The sequence below is a fragment of the Protopterus annectens genome, chromosome 1.part2, assembly GCF_019279795.1.
Source record: "Protopterus annectens isolate FY-2018-M chromosome 1.part2, PAN1.0, whole genome shotgun sequence".
Taxonomy (NCBI): Eukaryota; Metazoa; Chordata; order Ceratodontiformes; family Protopteridae; genus Protopterus; species Protopterus annectens.
Window position 1 is genome coordinate 1,202,602,043 of NC_056727.1, and position 27,736 is coordinate 1,202,629,778.

General features: G+C 37.8%; 1 protein-coding gene across 1 annotated transcript in view; it reads right to left on the minus strand.

Moving 5' to 3' along the window:
* LOC122792286 (uromodulin-like) overlaps nt 1–27,736 on the minus strand; it is a 360,676-nt gene that overhangs the window by 207,733 nt on the left and 125,207 nt on the right. The window contains exons 5-6 of the mRNA XM_044060058.1: nt 17,584–17,595; nt 2,563–2,742 (exon numbers count right to left, since the gene is read on the minus strand). Coding sequence (XP_043915993.1) covers nt 2,563–2,742; nt 17,584–17,595 — 192 coding nt within the window. The remainder of the gene's footprint in view (nt 1–2,562; nt 2,743–17,583; nt 17,596–27,736) is intronic.

A 27,736-nucleotide genomic window follows, 5' to 3' on the forward strand; every position in this document is an offset into this window, starting at 1 on the left:
AGGGAAAACCATGGCTGGGGCCAGCAATGAGTTTAGTCAAGAAGATGACCAGGTACATCACTATGTAGTGAGGCAGTCATTCATGACCCCATCATTTACTTTTGCATGTGTTTCATTTCCCTCCCTTATTTGTCATCCAATTCCCACATCACTAACTGTCCTCACTTGGGTCAGCATCTCACCTGTTTGATTTATCTGCTTTTTGTATTGATTTGTATGTCCCTGCTGCTAGTCCTATACCCTCTTTCCTATCCACACCCTCCCCAGGCTGCCTTCTACCTCTTTACTTCTTGAAAATATAATACAATGGGAACCATTTCCACAAAAAGAACCATTGCTTCTCTACCTCCATACCACTCTTCCTTTTCCCTTGCTTTCCCACAACCATACCCATATGATTTTTACTTTTCTTTTGCCCTTCACTGTGTTCTGGTGACTTCTCTTCTCCCTTTCTGTCTCTGATATCTATACATTTAATTCACATTTGTAATATAACAATTGCAGGAACTTTGCTGTGTAACCCTTATCCGGGCTCCCAGCTATTCTCATGGTGGTGCATCATTGTCCATGAGAACACACATCATAATAAGCATTCTACATGCATTCTACTGGCTCTTGAGATCATGTGACATCCAGCAGCACTGTCCAAGTCATTGTATGCTCTGTTATGATTTTCCTAATGAATCGCCTACTTAATTCAGACCCAGTCATACAACATTTCTCCTGCTGTATAGTTAAATCCATAATGGGCCCCATCGCTCTACTTCAGCTATGTTATTTGGCCCTTACACACCCACATAAGTGATTTTCCTGAATCCCAACTGCAGTTTTTTCTTGGGATTGTAAGCTGAATTCAGTGAGAAGCAAGGTCATGTATAAGTCATAAGAGAATGGTGGCTTAGGACTGTTGAACTTGATCATTTCCTTAGCATCATGACATTTTTTTTGTTTTTTTTAGAATAAAATGTAATATTATGTCATTGTTCAGTAAATTAATGAAAGAAAACGCAGCATAATTTGTGAATTGTGTGAAACACAGAAAGACAGAAAAATAGAATTAGAAAGATAGTTTGAAGAATATTGAAACTAAGATTAATTGATAGTACTTACATATTGGCAATAACCTTAAGATAGAAATATATGGTACAACGTGGTACTGAAACAAAGTTATATTGTAGATCCATGGTGAGTTATTTCAGTTGGGTATAATAGGTTAGGGTGATTTAAGAAGGCAGTAGAGTAGAGTTTGATTTAAAGTGATGCCTGACAACAAATAAATTACATGTTAAAAAGTCCAGGAAGTATAAATGTGAGGACAAGAGAAAATGTAACATTTGTTAAGTGAAGAATGCAATAGGTGATGTATTTTTAGAATATAAAAAAATAGGGTTTTGGTTAGAAGCTAGTAGACTTTGAGTGCAAATGTTACTTGAAGGCAGTTAATATGGAGATGATATTATATAAAAACCTAAAAATGTAAATTCAAAAAGTTGAAGTGAATAATAAAATATCAACATCTTTATGGCAAATATGGAAAGGAAGGATAGAAGAAATGCTATATAATAAGTGTTGTATGTCAGAAGTAGTTAAAACATTAAAATTGCATTTATGGAAAAATGGATGAAGAATAAATATTTATGCATCTTTTAACTTTTTTGTCTTTACATGTAAATATGGAAAATATATATAGTTTATTCATTTTGGTTTTAATCAATTGTATGTAAGTTTTATAATGATTTTAATAAAATATCACTAATCTTTTCAGTAGGGGTTGTATGATATTTTAGTTCCCTCTTGAATTACCCAGAACTCAGGCAGATGAGACTTTGGTTTAATGTCTTATCTAAAGGACAGGACACTTATGAATGTAGCACCCCCCTTATATTGTATTGTACAGTCAGAAATGTAAAAAATCAACTATCTGTGGTCTGAGGAGAAACCACAGCCTTCAATCCTTTAACATGAGTGAGACAGGTGCTGAGTCACTGGGAATGAGGCCATGAGTGCTGAGAAGATATATCCAATTAAATGAAGACTGATGAATTTGTGCAGCGCTTTGCCTGAAGACATATCACTTTGCAAAATCTGCTAAAGTAATATCTGCTATTTTCCAAGAAGACATAAATAATTGGTAACTTATATGAAATTAATGAGTGCAATGCTTGAGCAGTGATGAACTACAAAGGTAATTCTTTTAAAACTTCAGCTGAAAATTATCAAAAGGAGTCTTTTTTTTCCTTGAGAAGAACCTTGTTATCCATATTTAGTAAAGCATTTGTGATTGTAGGTGCTTGCACCAAGGTACCTGTTTTGCACAGGTGATCATTAGTTGCAACTGTATTGGTATCTAGAACTATAGCTATTACTGTGTATGTAAATAAGTCTGTGGAGATTCTGGCAAGTTCAACAAACAGAGTGTTTGCGGCAAAGGCAACATAATAAGGGCATTGAATATACTACCAGGTAAAACTGGTAAAGAACACAATCATTCGTTACTGGTAAATGGAAAACATTGCATTAGTACACTCTACATAAAAAAGAACGAACGTGTACTACTCTTACCTGGTATGCAGCAGCTTCCATTCCAGCTATAACCATAAGTACAACAGGTTGGACTGCACGTGGTTTCATCATAACAGATGAAGCCATCCCCGACAAAGCCACTCTTGCAAGTACAAGTCAGTGAAGATCCGCTTATTGTACAAAGTGCATTTTGGCTACATGTTGTACAGTCTTTGTTAGCTAAAGTGGAAAAAACAGTGACAATTAGTGGCAAGGCAGTTTCACAGGAACTTTTAAGTTACGGTGTGGATTTTAAATCCAGTTCCAGAAACTTGACAGCTTTAAAATGGATAATAAGATAAGAAGAAATCATTTATAGCCTAAAGGAAGTGCATGGCATGTGTTACTCGATTGCATCTTGGGAAAGAAACTTAAGCTATTCATTTCATCTGTTTAAAATAAACTAGCTGATAAAACTGAGATAAAAGCAATGCAGAAATGTTAATAAGAATGTTTTAAGATTTTTGGTCATGGACAGCTTTTATTGCGACTACATCTGTTACTAACTGTGATGTTTCACTGATATTGCATGTGCTCACAGAATAGTAAAGAAGCATCAGCATGAGTGGGAATCGAACCTTGAGATGAAAGAGATTTGCCATCATTATCAATACCCATTGATGAGATTTCTTGTGAAGTCTAGATACTCAGATATATTTTGATGCATTGGTACTCCTCCTCCTCCTACTGGGCTGTTTCCATAGTACTGATGATACATGTCATAGCTACCTGATCTACCACCCAGTTTCTGCTTCTCTGGCTAATACATGACAGCTGCAACATTCATTCTTCTGCAGAGCTCGGAGACAGTCCTGACAGTCTATCCAAGAGTAAGCTTGTAAAGACCGTTCTGTAGCTACACCTAAACCTGCAGCTGGTCACAGCACAATACCTGGGGGGAGGAGCATAAATGTTAACCACCAAGCTGCTGTAAAGTTTATTCTAAAGATTCTTCATACATATTTTCTAGCAGGCAGATATAGGCAGCTTATTAGTTACAGGCCATAGCTGCTTAAAACAGCAATAAATATTGCCCATCCAGTTTTAGCAATCTCCCAGTACTAATACAAATAATGTAAAATAACTCTGAGAAAAGCAGCAACAAAGAATCTACAACCGGCCATAGCACAAAAACAAATTTAATAAAACAGCACCTTGAACACTCTAGCGCCTCAGCTATCAGCCTTCCAGGAGTAATACATATCACAAAAACGTACACAATTATATAATCTAGTCAATACGTAAATAAATCAATTATTCAATTACACCTTAATTGCCTCCAATTAATCTCCAGATTTAAATCTACAGGTACCATTGCGTTAAATTTCAAAATATAGACAGATTCCTTATAAAAGATTTTCTCCTTAATATTGCACGTCCCCACCTTGTATAAAAATCTGTTCTTAAACCCAACCCTGCAATAAAGAATAATCATTATTATGCCTTATTTTAAAATGCATAGCAACATTACTTTCAGCCTTATTCTTTTTTATATCCCTAATATGTTCTTGCATTCTTGCCTTAAATTTGCTTTTACATTCCCCATGTAATTACTAATACAAATAATACTAAAACAAAAAAGTAGAATAAGGAACCAAACCAGCTTCAGATGTCCATGATTTAATATTCAGCTTCCAGGACATATGATTTGTGACTAGTATGTTGTTAGAACTTCCAACCTGCTGTCTACAACAAAATATGTTTACTGAGAAACAAACACATTTTTAAAGGTTTTCATATGCATTTGTGTAGGAAGAATACAGAGAAAGTAACATAAGTATCCAACTTGTTCTTTCTTGTTGATAAAATAAAAAAACACAGTCAGAACACATTTATAAAGCAGGAATTGTTAAAATGTATGAGCAGTGTTATTAACAGTAACAATACAATAAATGTACTACAATGGTAGATGAAAGTAAAGGAATGAATTGATGGAATAGCTGCTAACATATAAAGGGGTATTTTCTCCCTTGTTTTTAATTTCAGAAAATTTTTAAAGATTTATTGCTGAGACACAAACGGATCCCATGCTTAACTCATAAGTTTATAAGTTCATAGGTGTTTACTGTACGGATCTTTAAAACCCTAGCCATACATTTCCATAATGTTTTTAGCCCTTATATTTTAATTACTGAGCAGAACATTTATATTTCACCCCTATCCATGAGGGACAAGTGTGCTAAATTGTGGGCGAATTTACAGTTACCCATCCATTTGTCTAGATTATATTTCAATAGTGTAAGAAAAATGCTGTGTTCTATGTGGAGAGGAAGACAATTCCAAAGTAATGGCATTCTCTGTGATACATATCTGTCCCTCCAACATGTTCTGTTTATACTGCAAAAGAAATTGAGATCTACTGAATGGGTGTTTATACTACCAATGGACTTTTGAATGCGCTCTAGGTCTGACAGGATAGGGTTTGTTGAGGATCTGTATGCAAGGCAAAGATCACCCCTCAGTAGTTTGTATGACATAAAGAAGAGGGACAAGACTGTGACATAGTCTGCATAGGTTTTATGATTTAGACCCTTCATTTGCTTAGCAGGTAAATCACTGTGGACATTCAGGTTGTGACAAATATCAGGTTAGGTACATACTGAAGGGGTCATTATACTCAATGACTGGCCAGATGGGTCTGTAATATCATGGAAATATCACATCCCTGAACCTAGAAGTCATACCCTTAAAACTAATCTGTGGAATGAGAAAGCATTTTCTTACAATAGTGGATACTTGGTGATCAAAAGACAGTTTATTGTATACATAGGTTCCCAGGTCCCTAACTGCAGGATCAGTTTTCAGGGGTATATTATTACTGATATAATTACAAGGGACTTCTTGCTTGCTGAAGGATAGGATTATATATTTCTTGGTATTCAGTTTTAGTCCACTGGTTTGGAATCGGTAATGTTAGAGGATCCTGGTGTTTTCTGGTGCAGTTATGATGACAAGTTTACAGTCATCGTCAAGTTTAGAACTTGGCTACCTTATGGACAGTAGTTAGCACCAAGGTAAATCAGGTTGAGTGTCAGAGTGTCAGAAGTGCTTTTGAGCTGTATAAGCTGAGACAGCACAACAGCACACACAAAGGGCAGGGAAGTTTGACAGGCAAATAAGGAAGCAGTCCTGTAACAAGCTAGTAAGACAGGGCTAAATGACAAGGTAAGTAAAAGAAGCACAGTGCATCAAAGCGGTTAGACTTGTCTTCAGGTAGTTAAAAAACAGAAGACTGAATAGAAGAGATATTTTTTTAAACAGTGTCAGCTGGAGAAACTAGTAATGTTTAATAGAGACAGTTGCTTGATCACTTCTACTAGTTTAGTAGCACACCATAAAATGTTGTCAGATCTGTTCATTTCAGTATTAGATTTGAAATAAAGTCAGGAGAGTTTAAGCCATTCTACATATAGTGCAATATATTGTGCTATTTAAGTGTTAGCTGAGAAGATAAAGAGAGAAAACTGTAATATAAATATGTATGACAGAGTCTGTGAGGTATATAAATTACAGTGTAAATATGTCTGGCAGAAGCTATGAATGCCTATAACATCAGTTGCATTTGTATTTCTCGATGTATACTGGAGGCCATTACTGAAAATGGGTTCTTTTTCAACTGTGTTGATCTAACCTACCCAGCAAATGAAAACAAATAAATAAATAAATACAGCTATACAATCCATGTGTATGACACAAACTGTGATGTATATAAAGTATATCAGAATTTTATGTGGCACAAGCTGTGATGAACTATATAAACCAGGTGTAACCTAGGCTATAAAGTATACATGGTGTAGAATAAATGTGTGCAACAGAGGATGTGGCACACACAGACTAGACTATACATATGCATCACAGAAAACCTGAAAAATATATAATCTATGGTAGGAATGTGTGGTGGGCAGAACGTAACAAGTTTCTTGACATAGTGTAAATGTGTGTGGCAGATGCTTTGAAGTATATAAAGAATACAGCAAGTGTATGCAAATTAGGCTGCAAAGTATTTAAAATATTGTATAATAAGTGTGTCATAGAGACAGTAAGTACGTAAATTATAGTATAAATATGCATGAGAGAAGCTATGATGTACAAAGGCCTTAGGAGAAAAATATATGACAGACCCAGTGAACTATATACACTACAGATTTAATCTGTGACAGAGAAGCCATAAGATACATAAACTATTGTTTAAATGTGTGTGACACAGGATATGAAGTGCATAAACTCGTCCATATGTGACACAGCATGAGAAGTACTCAGACTAAAGCATAGTGATGTGTGAATGGGTCTGTGGACTATAATATCAATGTGCGTAACAGAGGAAGCTATTAAATAAAAAAAATTGTAGTATAAAAGTGTGTGTGACAGATGATAAAATATACAACCTATAGTATAAATGTATGTGTGACAGTGTCTATGAAGTATAGAAAAGCATAAAAAAAATTCTAAGCTTGTTTTCTGTAACTTGTCTAGTCCAGATACAGATTTGCTGTATCCAGGACTGTTTGTAAGCTGTTGAGCCCCCAAGCCTTTCTGTGTTGGAGGGAATCCTCCTAGCTTATCAGTGGGACTGGTAAGCACTAGGGAACCGATCTACCACAAGAGGAGTGGTTTCTGTCCCAGAAATTGCAGTTTATTGGCCATTTGGGCAGTTTTTCCATCTCTTTCAACTTTCTGGTTTAAAAGTCTGTGTTTGCCCTTTTTCTGCCTTTCCTGTAAGTAGTCTAGTCCAAATACAGATTTGCTGTATGTTGTCTTTCGGCTTTTCCCAGTTAGGGGTCGCCACAGCAGAACTCTGGTCCGCTAATGATTGGTAGTTGATTTTTACGTGCCGAGTTACCAGCCCTGATGCACAACCTTCAACAAAGGTACGCCCATTCACGCATGTCTCCACGCAGAAAACGTTCTAGCTGAGAATCGATCCGGACAGCGTCTTACTGTGAGGTGACAACGCTACCGCAGCACCACCACCACAGATAGTGTAAAACAACCTAAAAGACAAAGTATGACCATATAAAAGTATATGCTTGTAAAAAGCAAAGGACAAGCACTTCAGATGCTGGATGAAGAAAGTACAGTTGTGTACACTTACCATAAATGTAGATGTTTGAGTGTCCAGGACTGTATTTAAGCTTCTGAGCCCCCAAGCCTTTCTGCGTTAGAGGGAATCCTCCTAGCTTATCAGTGGGAGTGGTAAGCACTAGGTAGCTTATCCACCATAAGAGGAGTGGTTTCTGGCCCAGAAATTGTACTTTATTGGCTGTTCGGACAGTTTTTCCATCTCTTTCAACTTTCTGGTTTAAAAGCCTGAGTTTGAGCTTGTTTCCTGCCTTTCCTGTAACTAGTCTAGTCCATATACAGATTTGCTGTATCCAGGACTGTTTGTAAGCTTCTGAGTGGTGCCAAAGTCTGGTCTTCAATTTTCCCCTTTGATCTGCTAGTTCTCTCCTCTCTGTACTTTTACTAGCTTATTAGTTTAGCACTTTACCAGACTTCTTATAGCAATTATTGTAGCACACAAAAGTGCTACCAGCACTAAATGTTCTACAAGGAAAGAGCTCCAGTACGTATTATTAATTACCACCCCCTCCAGGCATGTCTAAATGTCAGTTCCCTGTGCTTTCTCCTACTATCCTGGTGAACTTGGGCATCCTTTAGCAATGTAGCAACTGCCTCATGTACACTGACAACCCTCTCCTTTTACCTCCCAACACTCAGACTTGTGAGAGATGCACTTATATATCCAAATTGGAAGCCACACACTCTACAGCCAAGACAGGAATAGCTGTGCAAGAGCAGAAGGTCAACACTTGCACCATACCACATAGAACACATAGCCCTCCAGAACACACATCAGCACTGCCTTCACATAAAAACACAAACCACACCCCCACCTTCATGGAGGCTCTCAATAAAAATCCACCAAAACAGCAGAGATCTCCAAGGCAGAAACGCACTCAACCACCACAACACAACACTAATCACGAGACATATAACTCTCCTAAACAGTGTGCCATTCAACCAAAGCCCCTAAGGAAAAACAGCATGCCTAGCACACTAGTCATAAATGACTCAATAGTGAGGCACACTGATGTCCCACTCACTAGGTTGAATAAGGAGAAAGTAACAGTCAGCTGCCTGTCAGGTGCCAGGATCCACCACGTGACACACTCACTCAGGTCCCTCAACAACAGATACAAATATGACTCTGTCATTGTACATGTGGGTGTGAATGACCTGAGATATACCTCCCTGGACTACATGAAAAGAGACATGGAGGAGCTATTGGATTATGTATCCCAGGAGGGTATGACCTTAGCCCTGAGCAGCATCCTACCATCACCCAGAATGATACCACAGTACAAGCAGAAAATTATTGATTTTAACAACTGGCTAAGTTTCTGGGGTCATTCTGAAGGGATCCAGTATCTGTCTGCCTGGGATGACATGATTGACAGACCTCAATGCTTTGCCAGAGATGGCCTGCATCTGTCACCCCTGGGCTTCCAGATACTGGCCAAGGCTCTTGCCACCCCTATAGTAACTTTTTAGGCGGTGCTCCAAAGACCAAATTACCAATGTAACAGCTACAAACAAATGCAACCTGAGGGTCATGCTGCTCAACGCTAAAAGTCTAAATCTCAAAATGCACTCACTCAAAGCACTCCTTAAAATAGAGAACATCGACATTTGTGCCGTAACAGAGGTCGGATTCAAGACAGCAGAAAGCACCCCTTCACTACCAGGCTATAACTCATTCCACACCTTTTGGGCCCAGACTGGTAGTCCAACATGATGCATCAGACATACTTAGGTGCAGTTAACATTGGGTGAGACAGCAATTCAGGTCATGGCCTACCGTAGGACCCAACAATGACCCAAGACTCACACTCCATGTTCCTAAGCACCCTGGAGAATATTAGGGTCCAACCTAACACTCTCCTACTAGGCGACTTCAACTACCCCTCCATTAACTGAGAAACTACCCATGTACCAATACACTTGCCCAACGTTGCCAGGAATTCATTAATTCCAGTGCCTTGGACCAGCTCATTCTTACCCCCCCTAGAGGTTGCAACATCCTTGACCTGGTCATTACTAACATGAGTGACTGTTGCTCTGTACCAATCGTCAACTCCTGCTTGGTTATATCTGACCACAAACTAATCACCTTGGAAATCCACCCCCCCCCCCACACAAAGGTAACCACCATGAAAAACTTCTTCAAAGCTAACTTTGGGCTCCTAAAAACAGAGGTAGCTAACTTCACGGCACCCATGCAATTGGAGAACAGCTGCATGACCACTGAGTCATACACTAATGCCCTGTAGGAACATGTACACAAATGCATGGATCTTGCCATACCCAATAGACCATGACACTCTCCTCCAAAAAAAGGAAGCCAATCTGGTGGTCCCCTGCCATAAACAAACTCTACAACAGAAGGAGGAAACTGATGAGAAATAAGGTGAAGTCCGAAGACTGGAAAAACTCCCTTATCAGCCTCAACAAAAAGTCGAGATTCCTCATCAAATCCTCTAAAGCTAGCTGTGAAAACAAAATTGCAGCAGATAGTAAAGACAACCACAAGGCCTTCTTTTGTTATGTAAAGAGTCTCCATGGCAATACCCAGATTTGCTCGAAGCTGTTGCACAATGGCACCTCCTATACTGAGCCAACAGATATTGCCAATATACTGGCCAGCAGATTCAGTGTCAACTTTACCCCTCTCCCCCCCACCAAAGGACCAATCACAATATCAGTAGATTGCTAGCACTCAGTACTACTGCTGCACAGGTTAAAACAGCACTGTCCAAGGCCAAGAATACAGCTTATATGGGACCTGTCAATATTCCTGGCTGTGTTCTACATGAACTACAGAGTGAACTGGCAACTCAACTGTGTGCCCTGTTCAATCACAGCTTCACCTCAGACTTTGTCCTTACTGAATGGCGCACTGCTACAGTCATCCCTCTCCACAAAGCAGGAGTGACTACAGACCCTGGGAACTATCACTCCATTAGCCTGACAAGTCTGATATACAAAGCTATGGAATGCATCATCATGGACTTAATAAACAAAGATATAAGGAACCTCCAAACTCTGGATCCCACACAGTTTGGTTTTGTGAAGGGTAGATCATGCCTGCTCAACCTGGTCGACTTCTTTGAATCAGTCACCAGAGTTGTGGATGAAGGCAAGGTGGTACATACAGCCTACCTTGATCTGGCCAAGGCCTTTGATACCATTCACACTCAGTAATCTTAGGAAAAACTCACTAAGCTAGGAATTAACCCCTATGTCACTAGGTGGGTTGCAAACTGGCTCATAGATAGAACCCACAATGTGAAAGTAGCAGATTCCAATTCAGACTGTTGACCAGTCACAAGTGGAGTCCCACAGGGTTTGGTCCTAGGTGCTTCCTGTTTGGTATCTACTTCTCTGAAGTCCAGGCCAACACGAAGGGACTCTGGCTGACAAAGTTTGGAGATGATTGCAAGTTGGGAGCCATAATTAACTCGCCAGGTTATGTTGACATCCTACAGAAAGGCCTTACAGAGACCAATGACTGGTGTCAGAACCATGGCCTTAAGCTCAATGCCAAAAATGTGTCATCATCCCCTTTGGGAAAAACGCAGTTCCCACAAATTACCACATTGATGGTAGTCCACTGAACACAGAAGGTGTCATAAGAGAACTGGGAACACAGGTTGACAGCAACCTCTCTTTTGACCACCACATTGCACTGTGGTCAGAAAGTCCTTCTATGTGGCACATCTCATTACTAAGAGTTTTGCATCCAGAAAGAAAGAGGTCATTGTCTCCATCTATCTTCCCTCATTAGGCCAATCATTGAATACAATGTCCCATTTAGCATGTACCTCACTAGACACCTGCAACAACTGGAGAGGCCGCAAAAGTACCTCACAAAGAGGATCCTAGGCCTTAAACACTTGTCCTATATGGACAGACTCAAAAATCTCCAGCTATTCTCTGTCTCATATCACCTACTTAGAGGCAATCTCTGCTTGACTTACAAAGCCATGTCTGACCCAGCTCTGTTAGAAATGCTACATCTAAAGAAATCCCAATCCCTCTGCACTACACACTCCAGAGACCTCAACCTCATTACCACAATCAACAGAACAAGCTGGAGGGACAGGTTCATAACCCAGAGACTGCTCATGCTATGGAATAGACTTCCCATACATGTCAAGCGGAGCACCTCACTGGCTCTCTTCAAGAGAAATCTTGATGAGTGGATGGGAAATAGAAAATTCCCCCCGGGGATCACTCCAGTGGCTCTACTTGATTGAGGCACTGGGAACTAAGGTCAGGTGGCACAATGCCAGGGTAATCCTATGGGTTAGGCTTGTAAAGGCTCCAGGGCCATTAGCCTAGTACACACCTATGAACCTATAAACTATAATGTGAAATATACAGAAATGCATAAATGTGTGTGACATGCTTGAGACATATATAAACTCTAATGTGTGTGACAGACGCTTTGAAGTGTATAAAATGTGAATGTGACAAGGAGTTATCAAATATACAAACTGCAGCATAAATGGAGTAGAGTATGATAAGCAAAGGCAAACTTTGTAAGCGCACTTCAAATAGGATGTTGAAGTCTATTTCAATTAATATTCAAAGCCTTAATTATACGGTTTATGAGTCTTAGACAAGAATAATCAATGAAGGATGTGATACAGGATTTGTACCAGAGACAAGGTTTAGTAATAAGAAGCCACCAAGTTAACAATTTGAGATTTGTTGGATAACAAATAAAATGGGGGGTGGTGTTATGATTTATATAAGAGACAGTATTCAGTCTTCACAAACTTTTAATAACTACAGCAGCATGATTTTTATTTTACCTGTTGACTTGTCCCATTTCAGTTGTGACCTGTAAGCACAGGCTGGTTAAGTGACTTGCTTAGAGTAACAGAGTATGCATATGAATGTAGAAGGATTCAAACCCAGCACTCATGACACAGAAAGCAGTTCAATAGCTGCTCAGAAATTTAGTCCTCTGTACTACCAGGCAGTGTTAAGATTGTGACAATGTGCAATGTTACTGGTAAGGAGGTATGGAATTTAATTTCTTTTTACAACTCTTCGTGTCTGACTATTTAAGAATAACATTCATAAAGGAGTTATCAATGCGCTTTATCAAAAAGTTTTTAATAATTGCTGGTGATGTTAATTCTTCAGACATTAATTGCCCTTCCTTAATTATATCTTATCAGTATGGACAGCTATTCTTCAGAAGTTATTCTCAGAGATCAAGAAGCAGGATGATTCATAGTGTGGACTTCAGACAAGTTGTCCAGTTTAGTGGACCATAAGTTGGTTATTGTGAATCGCCAAGATGCTGAATTATCTTACAGCTAGTTCATTCAAAAACTACTTATTAGGCAGATAGCTTCTGGCATGAGGACTGGAATGCATTCTCGCTCAATCAGCTATCACTGCAGAGATTCATTAAGGCTTAGCACTGACCTACTAGGATCTGTCCTTTTCATTTAAATGTCACAAAGAATGTAAATGATTACCTATAATCTTATATGCCTGAATTTTACCCATTGCTAGAAAGTTAGCATTTCATATGGTGACATTGACAAAATTTGCCAACACCTTGGGATACAGTCTTCTGGTTATTCTACTGCAAGGTATAGGCATATTATATCAAATAAAACATGTCCAGGTCAGAGCACCACCAACGTTTATTCCATACCTAATATCATTGTGAAAAAAGCATTTTCAAAGGATTACAAAAAAGTCAGAGGAACAGCCGGTTTTATATAAAGCCCTGGCAACCAATTAAGAAATCTAATTCTACCTAATTTAACTCAATTTGAATTCAATAAAACAATAAAACCAATAAAACATTGCTCTATATAATAAAATAAAATAAGCACAGAAATGCAAAGTGAATATAATAAAGCCAGAAAACAATCACAACATTGTAAAAGCCAAAACATCCCACAATTATTAACTAAATGTTCAGAAATATTTCATATAACTGAAAGCTCATAATGTTGACTTTTGTATGCCAGCAGAAGTGATTGAAACGTATTTGATCACTTCTGCCAAATTAAGTCAGTGTAAGATTGTGAAGAGAGTGGTTCCAGGAATTTGCCCTTTTCCCACAGTAGACTGATCTCGGAGTTAGTATATATATATATATATATATATATATATATATATATATATATATATATATATATATATATATATATAATTAGCAGGGGGTATGTAGGGGCAGGGGTGCTTGCTCCAATGCAAAAAATGTAAGTGTCATGTTTTTTTCAGTGTTTCAGCTGTTGATCTTTTGGGATTGATGTCTAGCCCTTTGAGAGTTGAGTATTTTGGTGTTTTGAAATACATCCAAATATCCATATATCTGTGGTCTCAATTTGCTTATTTAAAAATGGAAAACACCTAAATATTTAAAGTAAATCCCTCTGCCTTAGATCTAAGTTCAGGCCTGTTTGTGTCAATCTATGACATTTTAACATCATCACTGTTTTCTTGTATTGTAAAGCATGTTTAATATTCATGTCATTGCCCCTCTGCGGCAACTGCAAGAAGAAACCACACCCAACATTAGGTCTCGTTAACTCGCTATGAACCAAATAATCACTTCCACTTTTACCTACTACAGTAAGGAGAATTTAGGTTTACCTAGAAGTATACACTTAAATCATCCTATTCTATTAATATATGTCAAGCTTTTCTACTTTTCAGTATAACTAGATTACCCAGTATAGCAGATTCAATATTCATTCACATGTCATCAGTTTGGAAAAGCCTGTCAGCAGTATGTCTGTTGTCACCATTGTATAACAAGTAACATAAGGTATTATTTCTTTACATTAATTTTTAATAAATGTACTTCTATCAAAGCCTATTGACAGAAATACACCACTATCTCTGTAGGCCTTAAAAGAATTATTTAAATATACCAACTCCGAGATTGCACTACAGTGAGGAAAAGTGAAATCTCCCATTGCGCACTGCACTGTATGCAGATCTCTGTTCTGAATTTCAAAATACTGAAACTTCGATCTTACGGTTTTGACCTTATGAATTCAAGGTTTCAGTAGTTTGACATTCTGAAGGGAACCCATATATATATATATATATATATATATATATATATATATCTGCTAGTATAATAATCACTTCTCCCACATAAAAATCATCTCAAAGAAATGGGTTTTATGAATCACCGAGTGTGTGTTCCCCCTCACCCTTCACCTATTAGTATCAAATTTAGATAATCCGTTTGATTCATTCTAATTTCATAAGTGAACCTTAAATGAAATCTATCTTTCAATTTACCTTGTCAATTATTATAGCATGTCAAATGCCTGCCAAATTTAAGAAGTTTTGAACTAAGTAGCCTGAGCCATTTGTACATGCAGTGACTTCATGTTAGGAGCAATTGATCCCTTTAAATATTTGGATCTATGTTTTAATTCCAGACTATGAGCTAATGAACACTTCAGTTGGATTTCTGTCAAAAGCATACCAACAATATTACATGTGGCTTAAGTCATTACGGCCATGTGTTTCTGCAGTTACATCCTACTGACACCTCTAGGTATCAAATATTGCTTGTTCATATTTGCATTAATAATTTGAAACCCATGCCATGTACAAAGTATTAAAATATTTCATCTTAAAGCTTTCACAATTGCAGACACAGCTGTATTAATATTTGATCTCTTTTTAGTACAAGTAAAGATATATTAATTGTTGTTTATATAATATTTATTTATATTGTTATAAATGTCATGTTTTTCTAAATATCTCGACAACCAAATAGCACAGACAGAAATGCTTAGCCTCATACAAAAGCTCTCAGTTGGATGAACAAAATGCTGCTGACAGTATGTGTGCAACTTGAGTGTTTGCTGAAATATTGATATCAATAATTATTGGGTTTAATTTGACTTATAAAATCCAGTTTAAAACTGCAAACCTAAAAAATGCTACCACCATAAAAATAGCTTGTGCTGAATAGTTTGACATTTGCACTTTTTTAGTAGTCCTATAGTTCATAGCTATGAACATCTATTTACAATATGAGGACATAATCTAAGTCTATCAAAAAGCTTAAGCTCTGTCCATTGGAAGTGACAGTGCAAGCTTTCAGAGCTCCATTGGAGGGAATGAGTTAAAAGTGGCAGATCTGTGGACCCAGAAGCCCACAGAGCTTTATTGTCTAACTCATATTTGGACTCTTATTGACTAATCAGTGAGTCTTGCAGGTCCCCCTAAACTGAATGCTCATATTGTACTCTTACATCCTGCGGGAAGCACTGCAGTACTTTCACAAATAACCTAAGTGACTTCCAAGGAAGAACGTGTTTCCTGAGACGCACCTCACTTGTATCACACGGTGGTTGTAAGGTCAGAAGAGACTGCCAAGGAAGAACATGCTTCATGAGACCACCTCACTGATATCACACTGAGGTTGTAAGGTCACAGAGACAAAAGATGTATGTAACAGAAGCATAATAACAAATTAACACAGGGTCTTCAAGCTCCACATGTTTAGCTGAGGCATATTTACAAATGGGAATCTTAGGAAAACCAGAAACGTTTACAGTGTACCATTCCACTGAAGAAATAGTCTCTGGTGTGGTATTATGGCAATGCACCATAGAAGGGATGGGGTAATGCCAACTTTTAACTATAGTGTAGGAATGCATTTGACATGAAACATTAGCTGAGTGCCAAAGAAAGCCCTCCTCACTGTGGATAAAAGTACAAATTACTCACAACCTTGCCATGGTTTATTACTGTTATACAGTGGCATTATTTAAAAAATAATCGATGTGTAATGCAGACTCTGCAGCCATTCTATCTTGGTGCACTTGTGCAGGTCAGCTGGCATTGGTTTAAGATGCTCTCCACATTCTCACATCCTAGTGCCAACTCATTTTTAATGTATATGTAAAGGTTACTTGATGGTACTGTAAGCAAGGTATCATGAGAGTAAAGGGTGTTTTTTTAACATACAGGAGAGGAAGTGTTTTATTAAAAGTGGTAATGGATATGCAGTTAAATTACTTCCTTAGTTATATTGTTGAGTGCTAAGAAAAAAGTGTCAGTAGAATTTTCAAATGTTTTGCAACTCCCTCATGATGTGCTTCAGTGTAGTTGCCAGATTCACTGATGTGAGACATCCTCCTGATTGGACATCAATGAACTTCAGTGGGAAGTAAAATTATCCATTACATAGTGATGCTTCATAGGGCAGTAAACTCCTTCAGTGTAGATTCAGTAATTATGGTACTGAACTGGGTCTTTGTAGATGCTTTCGCAAGTGTCCTAACATTTGCTTTATCTTGTAGTTATTTTTAATTACAGCTGACTATTGATCTGACTTCATGTATGTCTATCTTAAATGCCAGTATTTCATCTCTAAATTTAGTATGACATAAATAACTCTATTGCCATGCTAATTTACCTTGCAGACTACATTTACCGAATGTGTCATTCAGTATTGCCATAATTAATAGGATGACAGTTCACTGCAGAGGATTAAGGTTGTGAGTTTCACTGTGTAGTTCTAGATTTTAATTCTTTACAACTATTTGCTTTCTGTGACTTTGGGCAAGTCAATTAACCATGCAATTACCATGGGTAAACCCTAAAACAGGCACTCATGTTTTGTCGGTTTACCTGAATAAATACAAATAAGTAAAAATATTTTATGGAATTAGTTCTTTATTGTTCTACCTGGATAAAAAGAAGTAAGTAAAAATGTTGCATGGAATCAACATATATTCTGCATATTCCTTAAATAATAATGTTTGCTTCATTTTGCCACTTGTCTGGATCACAGCTAAAAATGGTCACTTGGACAACTCAATGAGTTAATTAACTAAATAATGAAGACATGACAGTTAAGTTGGAAAAAGACAAGACTTAGTTTGAGCAGGTCATAGAAATCATCATACACTGCTATGTATAAAGTTGGGTGAAGAATGTAAAGGTACTTACCAGATGAGATGGCTGTGAAAAAGAAAAAAACAGTACAGTTATTAATTTATCTACACATATTTTGCCAGCAACCACCTACAGACATGCAACATTTTAACAATAGCCCAACTGTAACATGCGGCTTTAAATTTTATAACGTCATATAATGAGAATCAATAACTGCCACTAACTTTCTTGTGTAATGGTATTCATTTTTAACCTGTCTTATCACGTGATATCTTTTAGTAGATTATCATTAACTACTTTCAAATAAGTATGCCCCCCTCATGCTGGATCACTAAATATTACAATTTGCATGGTTTATTCTCTAACTGAAGCTGATGAGTCTTTTTCATGTTGTCTCGTTTACCTCTCTCTACCACTGAATACTCTTCTCTGGCATTAAAAAAATTTAGTTCCAAAGCCCTACACTGTTTGTAGCTACTGTTAACATTATTCATTGGGACCAATAGGACATGATCTCATATTTGCACACATGGGAACTCATGCTGGCATCTCAAAAATGGAACGATGATGTATTACTGATAAGTTTCACCCCATAGATAGGTTTGATTCCCTCATTTCTAAACTATAATCTGTATTACTCTTAAAATATCACTTAAGGAAAACAATGTTCTGAGATGACCTCATAAGAATGGTATATATGCTTATAAGATTTTACCTGCTTAAAAATATGTGTGCCAATCATCTGCTTGTCTATCTTATTTTTAAAGACGAATTTCATCATTGGACACATTTATTAATCTCAATGAGAAAGTAGTCCCATTGTATTTGGAGCTGTGTGGTGCATTATTTAGTAGAGAGGTGCTAGGGATTCTTATTTTAAATCATGCATGTGTTTATGCCATGTCATTTTCTAGAGCCTCTGCAAACTGAAATCTGCAGGAAAGCTTAGATGTATCATTCCATACTACTATATAGATAACAAGAAAAAGGAAAGATATGTACTCCATCAACCGCAGAACAGCTAAATGCATACATACAGCACCAATTATATAGCCCAATGGCAAACATCGCTCTCTGACTATGACTTTGATGCATCCATACTAACACAATCAGCAGCTGTACAATTCCATGCTAAGAGTAAAACTGCTTTCATCAAAACAACAAGAACATTTTCTGCTGGGAGGCAAGGTTCCCACAACCTCCCTATAAGGGGATCCTTCCACGTATCCCTTAATTAATATAATCAACTATGAAGTTACTGTAATTCATAGTAAAATGATTTAATTCCTTGTAATATCCCTTAATGGAAAATACAGCAATTAGAATGGAGCAGAGCTTTTGGTGAACTACATTCACTCAACTGCAGTGTACTCTGTAGCAGTTTTGCTACCAGGTTTACAGTGAAAGAAGGTTTGCATAACTGAATGTGAACTGGACAACATTCCTCTAGGGCATAAAGCAGATGCATTTCATTTCTAGGGTCCATGAGTCACAAGCGTAATATTCTAGTAGATCTGTTAATACAGTTCACCAACACCCAGTTTGCACTGTATCAGAAAATCATGTACTAACAGAGATAACCACTCGTTTTCGTTTGTTTGTTTTTGTGTTTTATTTAAATATCTATGGATTAGAAAACATTTTTTCAAACAAAACTGGCAGCAAATTGAATTAAAGAAACATTCTGCTATTAGATGTCAGAAGAATGCATTATTGATGGTGCATATGAAGTCCACAAATAGTCAGTCACCTGAGAGTCTTCATGCATGTTGTAAGTGTCACACTAGTGGAACATATATGGAAACTTGTGAGGATTCAGCCGCTGTTAGCCATGAAAGTGATTGAATTGACAGATGAATCCAGTGTACGATTGTGCATGTAGTCTACATTTTTGGAATTAGCTTTGACTCTTCCTGTGGAATTTATGTGCTGTGGGAGCAGGAGTATTTCTGTTTCAGTTTTTTTCTTTATCCTTACTAACTACAGAGACCAGGATGTTACATATTGATATGTGTTGGTAATTGTTTGTGTTGTGTTCCTGTTTGTAACAGGTGTTCAAAATTCCAAAAGTCGATCATATGGTCTCGGCCATATCAAAGTCAGCCTTTTGGAATTTCAATCATCTGTAGGGGACCCATATATATATATATATATATATATATATATATATATATTATATATTATATGAAATAACATACATATAGACATCACACATTTATACACCACTTCTTCAAACTACTCAGATATCTTAGCCCAACAAAGAACACTGCATGGCTTTTTTTACATGGTTATAACTAGATACGACTCTGGTATTTTTCTTAACTTGGTTTTATACAGCTGAGTAAGACTACTGATGTTGTCACTTTTGTATAGTAATCTTTATACACAACAAAGCTTGCCTCAGTATGGAAAGTAAGTAAAAATGTCTGAGTGCAGTGATTTGGCATTATCTAGTGACTCATTTCCTCCTTCTTCTTATAGTAATTGTAGTTCATAATCTTCCCTTTTTAAAAAAAAATGTCTGCCATTATTCAATAGAGTTTATGTTCTCAGAGTTGTGCTGTACAGTGTTTTTGTGTATGTATCCTTGTGTGTGTGTGTGTGTGTGTGTGTGTGTGTGTGTGTGTGTGTGTGTGTGTGTGTGTGTGTGTGTGTGTGTGTGTGTATGTGTGTGTGTGTGTGTGTGTGTGTGCATCAGGGGCGGCTTGTGCTATTGGGATGCAGGACTGCAGCCCCCAGCTGTAAACAAAGAAGAAAATAAAAACATAAAGTAAAAAAAGAAATACAAAAATAAAAACATGAGTAGTGAAACATTGTGCATGCACGGCATTTTTGGACTGCTGGTGAACCAGTCTGAAGCATGCACACAGAATCCAGACTGTCTCACCAGCAGTCTGATTAGGAAGAGAGCATGCAAAAGCACTATCCCAGAAGTCTATGCAATTACAACTGCATAGACTTGAAGGGGGATCGGACTACAACGTCCGCAGGCTGGGTAGCACCCAGCTTGCTGCTCTCACGGGAAGGACTTGCACTCGTTCTCATGGAAAAGATGGACGGACATGCTTAGATGTGTTTTGTGGATGTACTTGTTTTGCAGACTTTAGATGCATTTTGTGGATGTACTTCTTTTACGGACTTTAGATGTGTTTTGTGGATGTACTTGTTTTACAGACTTTGGATGCATTTATGGGCTGTTACAACTTGAGGTAAGGAATACAAAGGGTGTGTGTGTGTCTGTGATGCCCCAAGTGCTATATGGTGGTGGATAAAGAACAGACTTGAGCTCTGTACCTTGGGTTTAGGTGGCAAGAGCCTGAATTCCATACCCACCACCATTTGTAAAGAATTTGCAGATTTTTCTCTCATACTTGTTCTGTTCCTCATAAAATCTGTGGTTTCTGTAGTTGTGTGTCCTTACAAAGTCAGTAGTGAATTGGTCCAGTGGTAGCATTGTTGCCTAACAGCTACAGGTTCTCTAGTTTGATTCTTGGCTGGGGTGCCTTCTGTGTGGAGTCTGCATGTAATCCCTATGTTTGTGGGTGCACAAAGGCATGTGTCTGGAGTGTTTCTTCCTGGGCCTCTGCAGAAAATTGGCTTTTGTTCCAAGTCAGACTTTCCTGGTTAACACATGTTAAAAATGACAAATATCTGAATTTCAGACTTCATATTCTTCAGAAAGTACATGGTAACACAAAAGTTTAATTCTAGCAATTTTCTAAGTTTATAAGATGGATATTTGAAATGTGTCCCTATTTTTGGGACTGTATTTCCCCATTATTGGCTTTGTCCAGGTTTTTTTGTGCTAAGGTTGAGAGCTATGGTAAGAACTGAATTCACTGAATATGTTTGGGGGCTGTATTCCCCCATTATTGGCTTTGTCCAGGTGTTTTTTGCTAAGAAGTTGAGAGCTATGGTGAGAACTGAATTCACTGAATATGTTTGGGGGCTGTATTCCCCCATTATTGGCTTTGTTCAGGTGTTTTATGCTAAGAGGTTGACAGCTATAGTGAGAACTTGAATTCACTAAATGGTAGCCATTTAAGTTTCAGTCTTCCTCTCTTTCACAAAACAGCTGATTTGGTATAGTGGTATGTTGCTCTGACTGTTTTACAGTGGGTCCCGGGTTCAAGACCTGGCAATGAAATGTATGGTGGTAACACAGCATTTTATTCTATCAACTTTCCAACATTATACAAGCAATGTTTAAAATGTGTCCCTGGTTTTTGGGCTTTTGTCCCCCCCCCCTAAAATGTTGGCTTTTTCCAAAGTTCAGTGATACAGCTGAGTGAGTAGATTTTACAAGGAGCTGAGAGCTGCAAGGGAGCAAAAGTTTAGTGCTGCTTATGCTGACTCTGCTCGCATTGTTAATAGCACAACAGTTAGTGTACTTGCTTTTGACGCAGAAAGCTGTGGGTTCTACTCCCACAGTAGATAAATGCATTGCTGATACTGTACTGTGTTGCAAAGGGGGTGGATGCTGCACTCCTTTTTGGCAAAGATACCTAGTAACTATGAACCTGTTATCAGTTTGCCATCCATTCTCTATTGCAATATTACTAGCTTATCATTTTTTTAGTGTAAGATAGGCAATTTATTTCTCAAGAGCAACAGGCACTTTATTTGTAGATGAAACAATGAAATATAAAGTTGTTTGCTAGCAGCAACTTCTTCATTAAATACAGATCTCTTTAGTATGGAATTATTTAGATGACTTTTACTTCTTCAGAGATTGTGCATATGTACTGATACTGGTGAACTGTAGAAGTTTGAGTACACTTTTATGATGGAAATGTTCTGAATTGAGCAGTTTTGTCATTACTGGTGCATGCATTTTGTTTCATTGTTTACTGGAAAAATATTCAAAACAATAAATTTAAAATGACCTCTAAAACTGTGCTGCATTGTACAAGGAATATAATTTAATACAATCAGGAAGGTGTGTGAAAGAGGGCCATGGTGGTGCAGCGGTAGCATTGTCGCCTCACAGCAAGAGGTTCTCTTATTCGAGTCTCAGCTGGAGCACCTTCTGTGTGGAGTCTGCATGTCCTCCCTGCAGTCAAGTGGTGTTCGAAAGACATGCGTGAATAGGCATGCCTTTGTTGAAGGTTGGGCATCGAGCTGGCACCTCAGCAGCATAAAAAATCTACTGCCAATCATTAGTGGACCAGAGTTCCACTGTGGTGACCCCTAACCAGGAAAAGACTAAAGAAGAACAAGGAAGGTGTATGAAAGAGCATGTGTATGTTTCATGTGCAAGGGGTCTGTGATTTGAAAACAGCCCAAACCCAAAGTTAATCTTTATCTGCCACTGGTAAAATGTATTTCTTTGACTCTGGGTTTCAATGCTGTTTCAATGAATGTAAGCTTCAAGGGCAGAGAAGTTTTAATGTGAGACTGCATTGCTTTGTTTAGCAGATATCTATTAGTGTTTGTGCTGTAAAATGCAACATAAAACTTTCAAATGAAGTCCAAATCATTGCAGAAGTAAAGCAGTATGCACATTAGTGTTTATGGTAAATGGGGTGAAATTGCCAAGTAATGGTTCATTGAAATGGCTGCAGGGGGGAGGCTCCATTCGACCATGATTTTGTGAAGGGGGAAGGGTGGCAAACTCAAAAACAGCCCTGGCTGAACTATACCAGGGCTGTTTTCAGGTGCTGCTGAAGGTATTGCCATCCCTATCAGCATCCTAATCAATAGATCTTTAAAAGAATCTTACGTACCCAAACTCAGGCATGCTGCCTTCATCCTTCCTCTTCATAAAGGAGGCAAAAACACTAATATCTCCAACTTCCGCCCAATCGCCCTTCTTTCACCTATATCAAAAATTCTTGAAAAATGTGTCCACCACCAACTTATGCCTTTCTTAACCCAAAATAACCTCATAGCTCCCACCCAGCATGGTTTCCGCCCTGGCCACAGCACCATTACCGCCTTACTATCCTTCTTAGATACAGTAAATCGGGCCCAAGACTCCAGTTTACTAGTATCCTCAACACTACTAGATCTTTCTAAAGCCTTCGACACTATCTCCCACAATCACCTACTCTGTCATCTCTCTAACCTTCATCTTTCCCCTGAAACCCTCTCCTGGTTCTCCAGCTACCTATCTGACAGGTCACAAGCTGTCAGATGGAATAACTCTACCTCCTCATTCCTGCCCACACCCACCGGTGTTCCCCAGGGATCCATCCTTGGACCCATGCTTTTCAACATCTTCATAAATAACCTTCACTCTGTCATCCCTGACACAACAGTTATCCAATACGCTGATGACTCCACCTTAGTTTGCTCCGCTGCCAACTTGCCAGAATTACTGTCAAAAACTCAAATAGCTTTTTCTACTACTGAGAACTGGATGCACTGCAACCATCTCTCTCTCAACTCTAATAAATCTAAAATACTTCTCTTCCCACCCACCAGGGCCTACTCCTTCGACAAAAATGCTTTCAAAGTCCTTAGCCAAAACAACACTGCCTTAGAAGTGGTTCCTTCTGCAAAACTCCTAGGTATCACCATAGATGAATACCTCAAATTTGATATCCATGCACAACAAAACATCAAGAAAACCCACCAAAAACTTGGTATGCTCTACAGGAATAACCGCTTTCTCTCCAACTCCTCCAGGCATACTTTAGCAACTACCTATCTCCTTCCTTCCTTACTATATGGAGCCCCTCTTCTAACTAACCTGTCTTCTTCCCTCACCTCTAAACTTGAAACTTGCTACATTAAAATCTCCAAATTCGCAACTAAATCCAAAACCTGTACTCACCACTGCCTCTCCCTACAATCATTGAACTGGCTGGAACTCCCTAACTACCTCGACTACCTCCAACTTACCACTGCTCACAAATTAATATTTTTTCCTAATAAGTGCCCAGCTCTAACAAACATCCTTCCCCCTTACATCCCAACCAGATCCCTGAGATCTGAACATCAAAATTTCATCTCTATTCATAAACCCAAACGCCCTGCAGGCCAACTTCTTCTCTCTTTCATAGTAGGCAAAAAATGGAACTCTCTTCCTCCCTCACTTAGGACAATACCTTACCCAGAATCTTTCAAAACTCAACTTTTCTCATTTCTATCCTCCAAATGCAAATGCTCCTGCTTTCACCCTACATAAATACAAATACATTTCCCCATAGAGCCTACTAAACTCCTGATGCAAACTTCACTACGTCCTCTCCTTGTCTATTTACCTCACTCAAACTTATTCCATCACCTTCTGTTCTTTCAATTTCTCTCTCAACTCTTAGCATGTATATAACACAACTGTCCAGTAATCACTGATGCCTATTTCTTGACAATTGATTCCTATTGCTCTGAATGTAAAAACCTGCAACTTTGTCTCATTGCTTGTACAATGACAATTTATTATTTTACTATACCTGTTTTGCATGAATTCATACTTGTATTTTTACCTCTGTATTTGAAATTTCTTTTTGTAACCTCTAATTGTGTGTAGTGTGTGGGGTTTTTTTGTGGAGCTTTTCTCCCCGGGCCTCCACTGAAAATGGGCACTTTCTGGCCCAGTGGACTTCCCCGGTAATCAAACTGAAATAAATAAATAAATAAATAAATAAATAAATACCTCTCAACTGTCCAGATTTTTGCAGAATGAATAGAGTTTTGCTTCTTATTTTTGGTTTGTTCCTCATAAAATTTGTGTTTTTCTGGCAAATCATTTAGGAATTAAGTCCCTAAATAATGACAGACACTGAATTTCAGACTTCATAACCTTCAGAAAAATGCATGCTAAAGCAAAACCTGTTATTCTATTAACTGTCTCAGTTTATACAAGAGCAATTTTTATTACTAGTTATATGTTCCTCCAATATATGTGGCCTTGCCCAGATTTCCTGCATTAACAGGTTGAGAGGTACATGCAAATAAATTGCTTTATAGAATTAGACATATCCAAACCTCTCAACTGTCCCCGATTTTGGCTCAAAATGTTGCTCTTCCCCTAATAATCCCGCCACAATATGGCAATTTTGGAAGAAAACATTGAGGGTTTACAATTAATAAATAACTGTAATAATCAGAGTTATAGATTACTTTTATTTCAGAAATGCATGTAGATTCTTTTATTTTGTCAACTGCTCAAGTCAGTAATACTAATATTTAAAAAGTGTCCCTTCTTTGACAGGTTCCCAGCTGTATTGTGTGGCTATTTTATATTTTTGCATCACATTTTTGGTCCGTTTTTCATAAAATTGTGTTTTTTTGGAAAATTAGTGGCAAATCATTAAAGACTGAAGTTAGAAGATAATGACAGAAATTTCAGTTTCAGATTTCATACCCTTCAGAAAATTCATACTAATGCAAGACCTACTATTCTATTATCTTTATAAGTTTATAAGAGCAATATTTAAAAATTGTCCTTATTTTTGGGCTTTTGTCCCACTTCTATGTATGGCTTTGTCTAGATTTCTTGCTCTGAGGTTGAAAGGTATAACAAATGTGTCAGGGCCATCACAGTCAGCCAGAGACATTTCAAATTGTGACATACTTGTTGCACCCCACTCCCCCATGTAGTGACTCTGGATGTGTCGAAGCAAGGCAAGGAGCAGTTATGCAGTGTAAATGTGCAGACTATCCCCCCATCCAAGGTAGACAAAAGTACTACAGTGGCTTTTCATCTGTCCTTGATTTTGCATATTTTGTCAGATTTCTGTCATATTTTTATAATGTTGATTTATGCTTATTATTATTCAGAAAGTGCCTGTTGCTCCGTGTTTAAGTAGCAATGCTTTAACGATCATTAGGTAGGTTTGTCTGAGGTTGTAAGATGCAAGTAAGTTTTAATAAGTATACTGTTAAAAAACTGCCAACCTTGAAAGCCTTTCTATTGTTGCCATGCAGAGAATACTTACATAACTAGATAATGTATAAGCCTTGGGTATTGAAATGCATATGACAGTATTTGTAATAAAGGGCAGGATTACATTATTTTAAGAAGCTCATTACATTTGTTGGAGACTTGCAATCATCTTTGCAGGCTTTACCTGCAAACAAAACAGAATGCCAATCTATCGTGTGTGGTCCGTAACCTGTGCAGTAATCTTTAAGCAATGTATGTTGAGCTTGTTTCTTGTTTGCTTTTCATTTTTTACTTTGATCATGTTTTCCCCATGAAACAAGTGGATAGTTGTTTTCAGGCAGCAGGTCTTTTTTGGAAAAGAAACATTTTTATAAGTGGGGGTATCACAGAGATTGCTACTTTCAGCATGTTACTTGGTACTTTAATAAAGCTGAATATAAATTATAATTAGAACTGCAGTGCAAGGAGAAGTGGTTTGAGTTGAGTGCTGCTTGTTTTTCTTATACTTGATTTTGACTGGCGTTCCAGTAATGTATTTAAAAAGTAATTTATTTTTTCATGCCTCACAACCTTTTTGTTTCCATCTAGATATTAAGTAAGCTGTCATGCAGCCAATGCATTGAAATATTTTTTCTTCTACACTTCATTTTGTCTTGAATGGACTCTCATAATAATGGTTTGGCACTCAGGGCAGTGTATTTAATTAAAATTACAGTTTTTGTGGTTTTGAGCATAGTTCCTCCCCTTTCTAGCTGGTCACACCCATTTCCATTGACTCCGCCCATTCAGCTGTCTCCTGCAGCCCCCCTTTGATTTGAAATCACCAGCCACCACTGGTGTGCATGCACACATGTGTGTAAGTGTGTGTGTTTATATGTTTGTGAAATGTTTCTGATTATTTCACTGCATATACACCCACAATTATATTACCTTATGTAACCAAAAAAACTTCAACCCATCAACCTTTGTTAACTCCCTAAAAGCAATAAACTGGAACTGTCTAAAAACCTTACCTTTAGATAATGCAGTTGCCCACTTCAACACCCACAATTATATTACCTTACGTAACCAAAAAAACTTCAACCCATCAACCTTTGTTAACTCCCTAAAAGCAATAAACTGGAACTGTCTAAAAGCCTTACCTTTAGATAATGCAGTTGCCCATTTCAACACAACTTTCTTAAATATACTAGACTTCCTTGCTCCACTAAGAACAAAGAGAATAAAAATTAAAACCACCCCTTGGCTTACCAAAAACACACTAGCTACAATGTGGCAAAGAGATAAAGTCTAGGCACACTATCAGAAAAATAAGTCCCCCCTCACCCTTAATGATTATAAAATACTTAGAAACAGGGTAAAAAAGCTCATCAT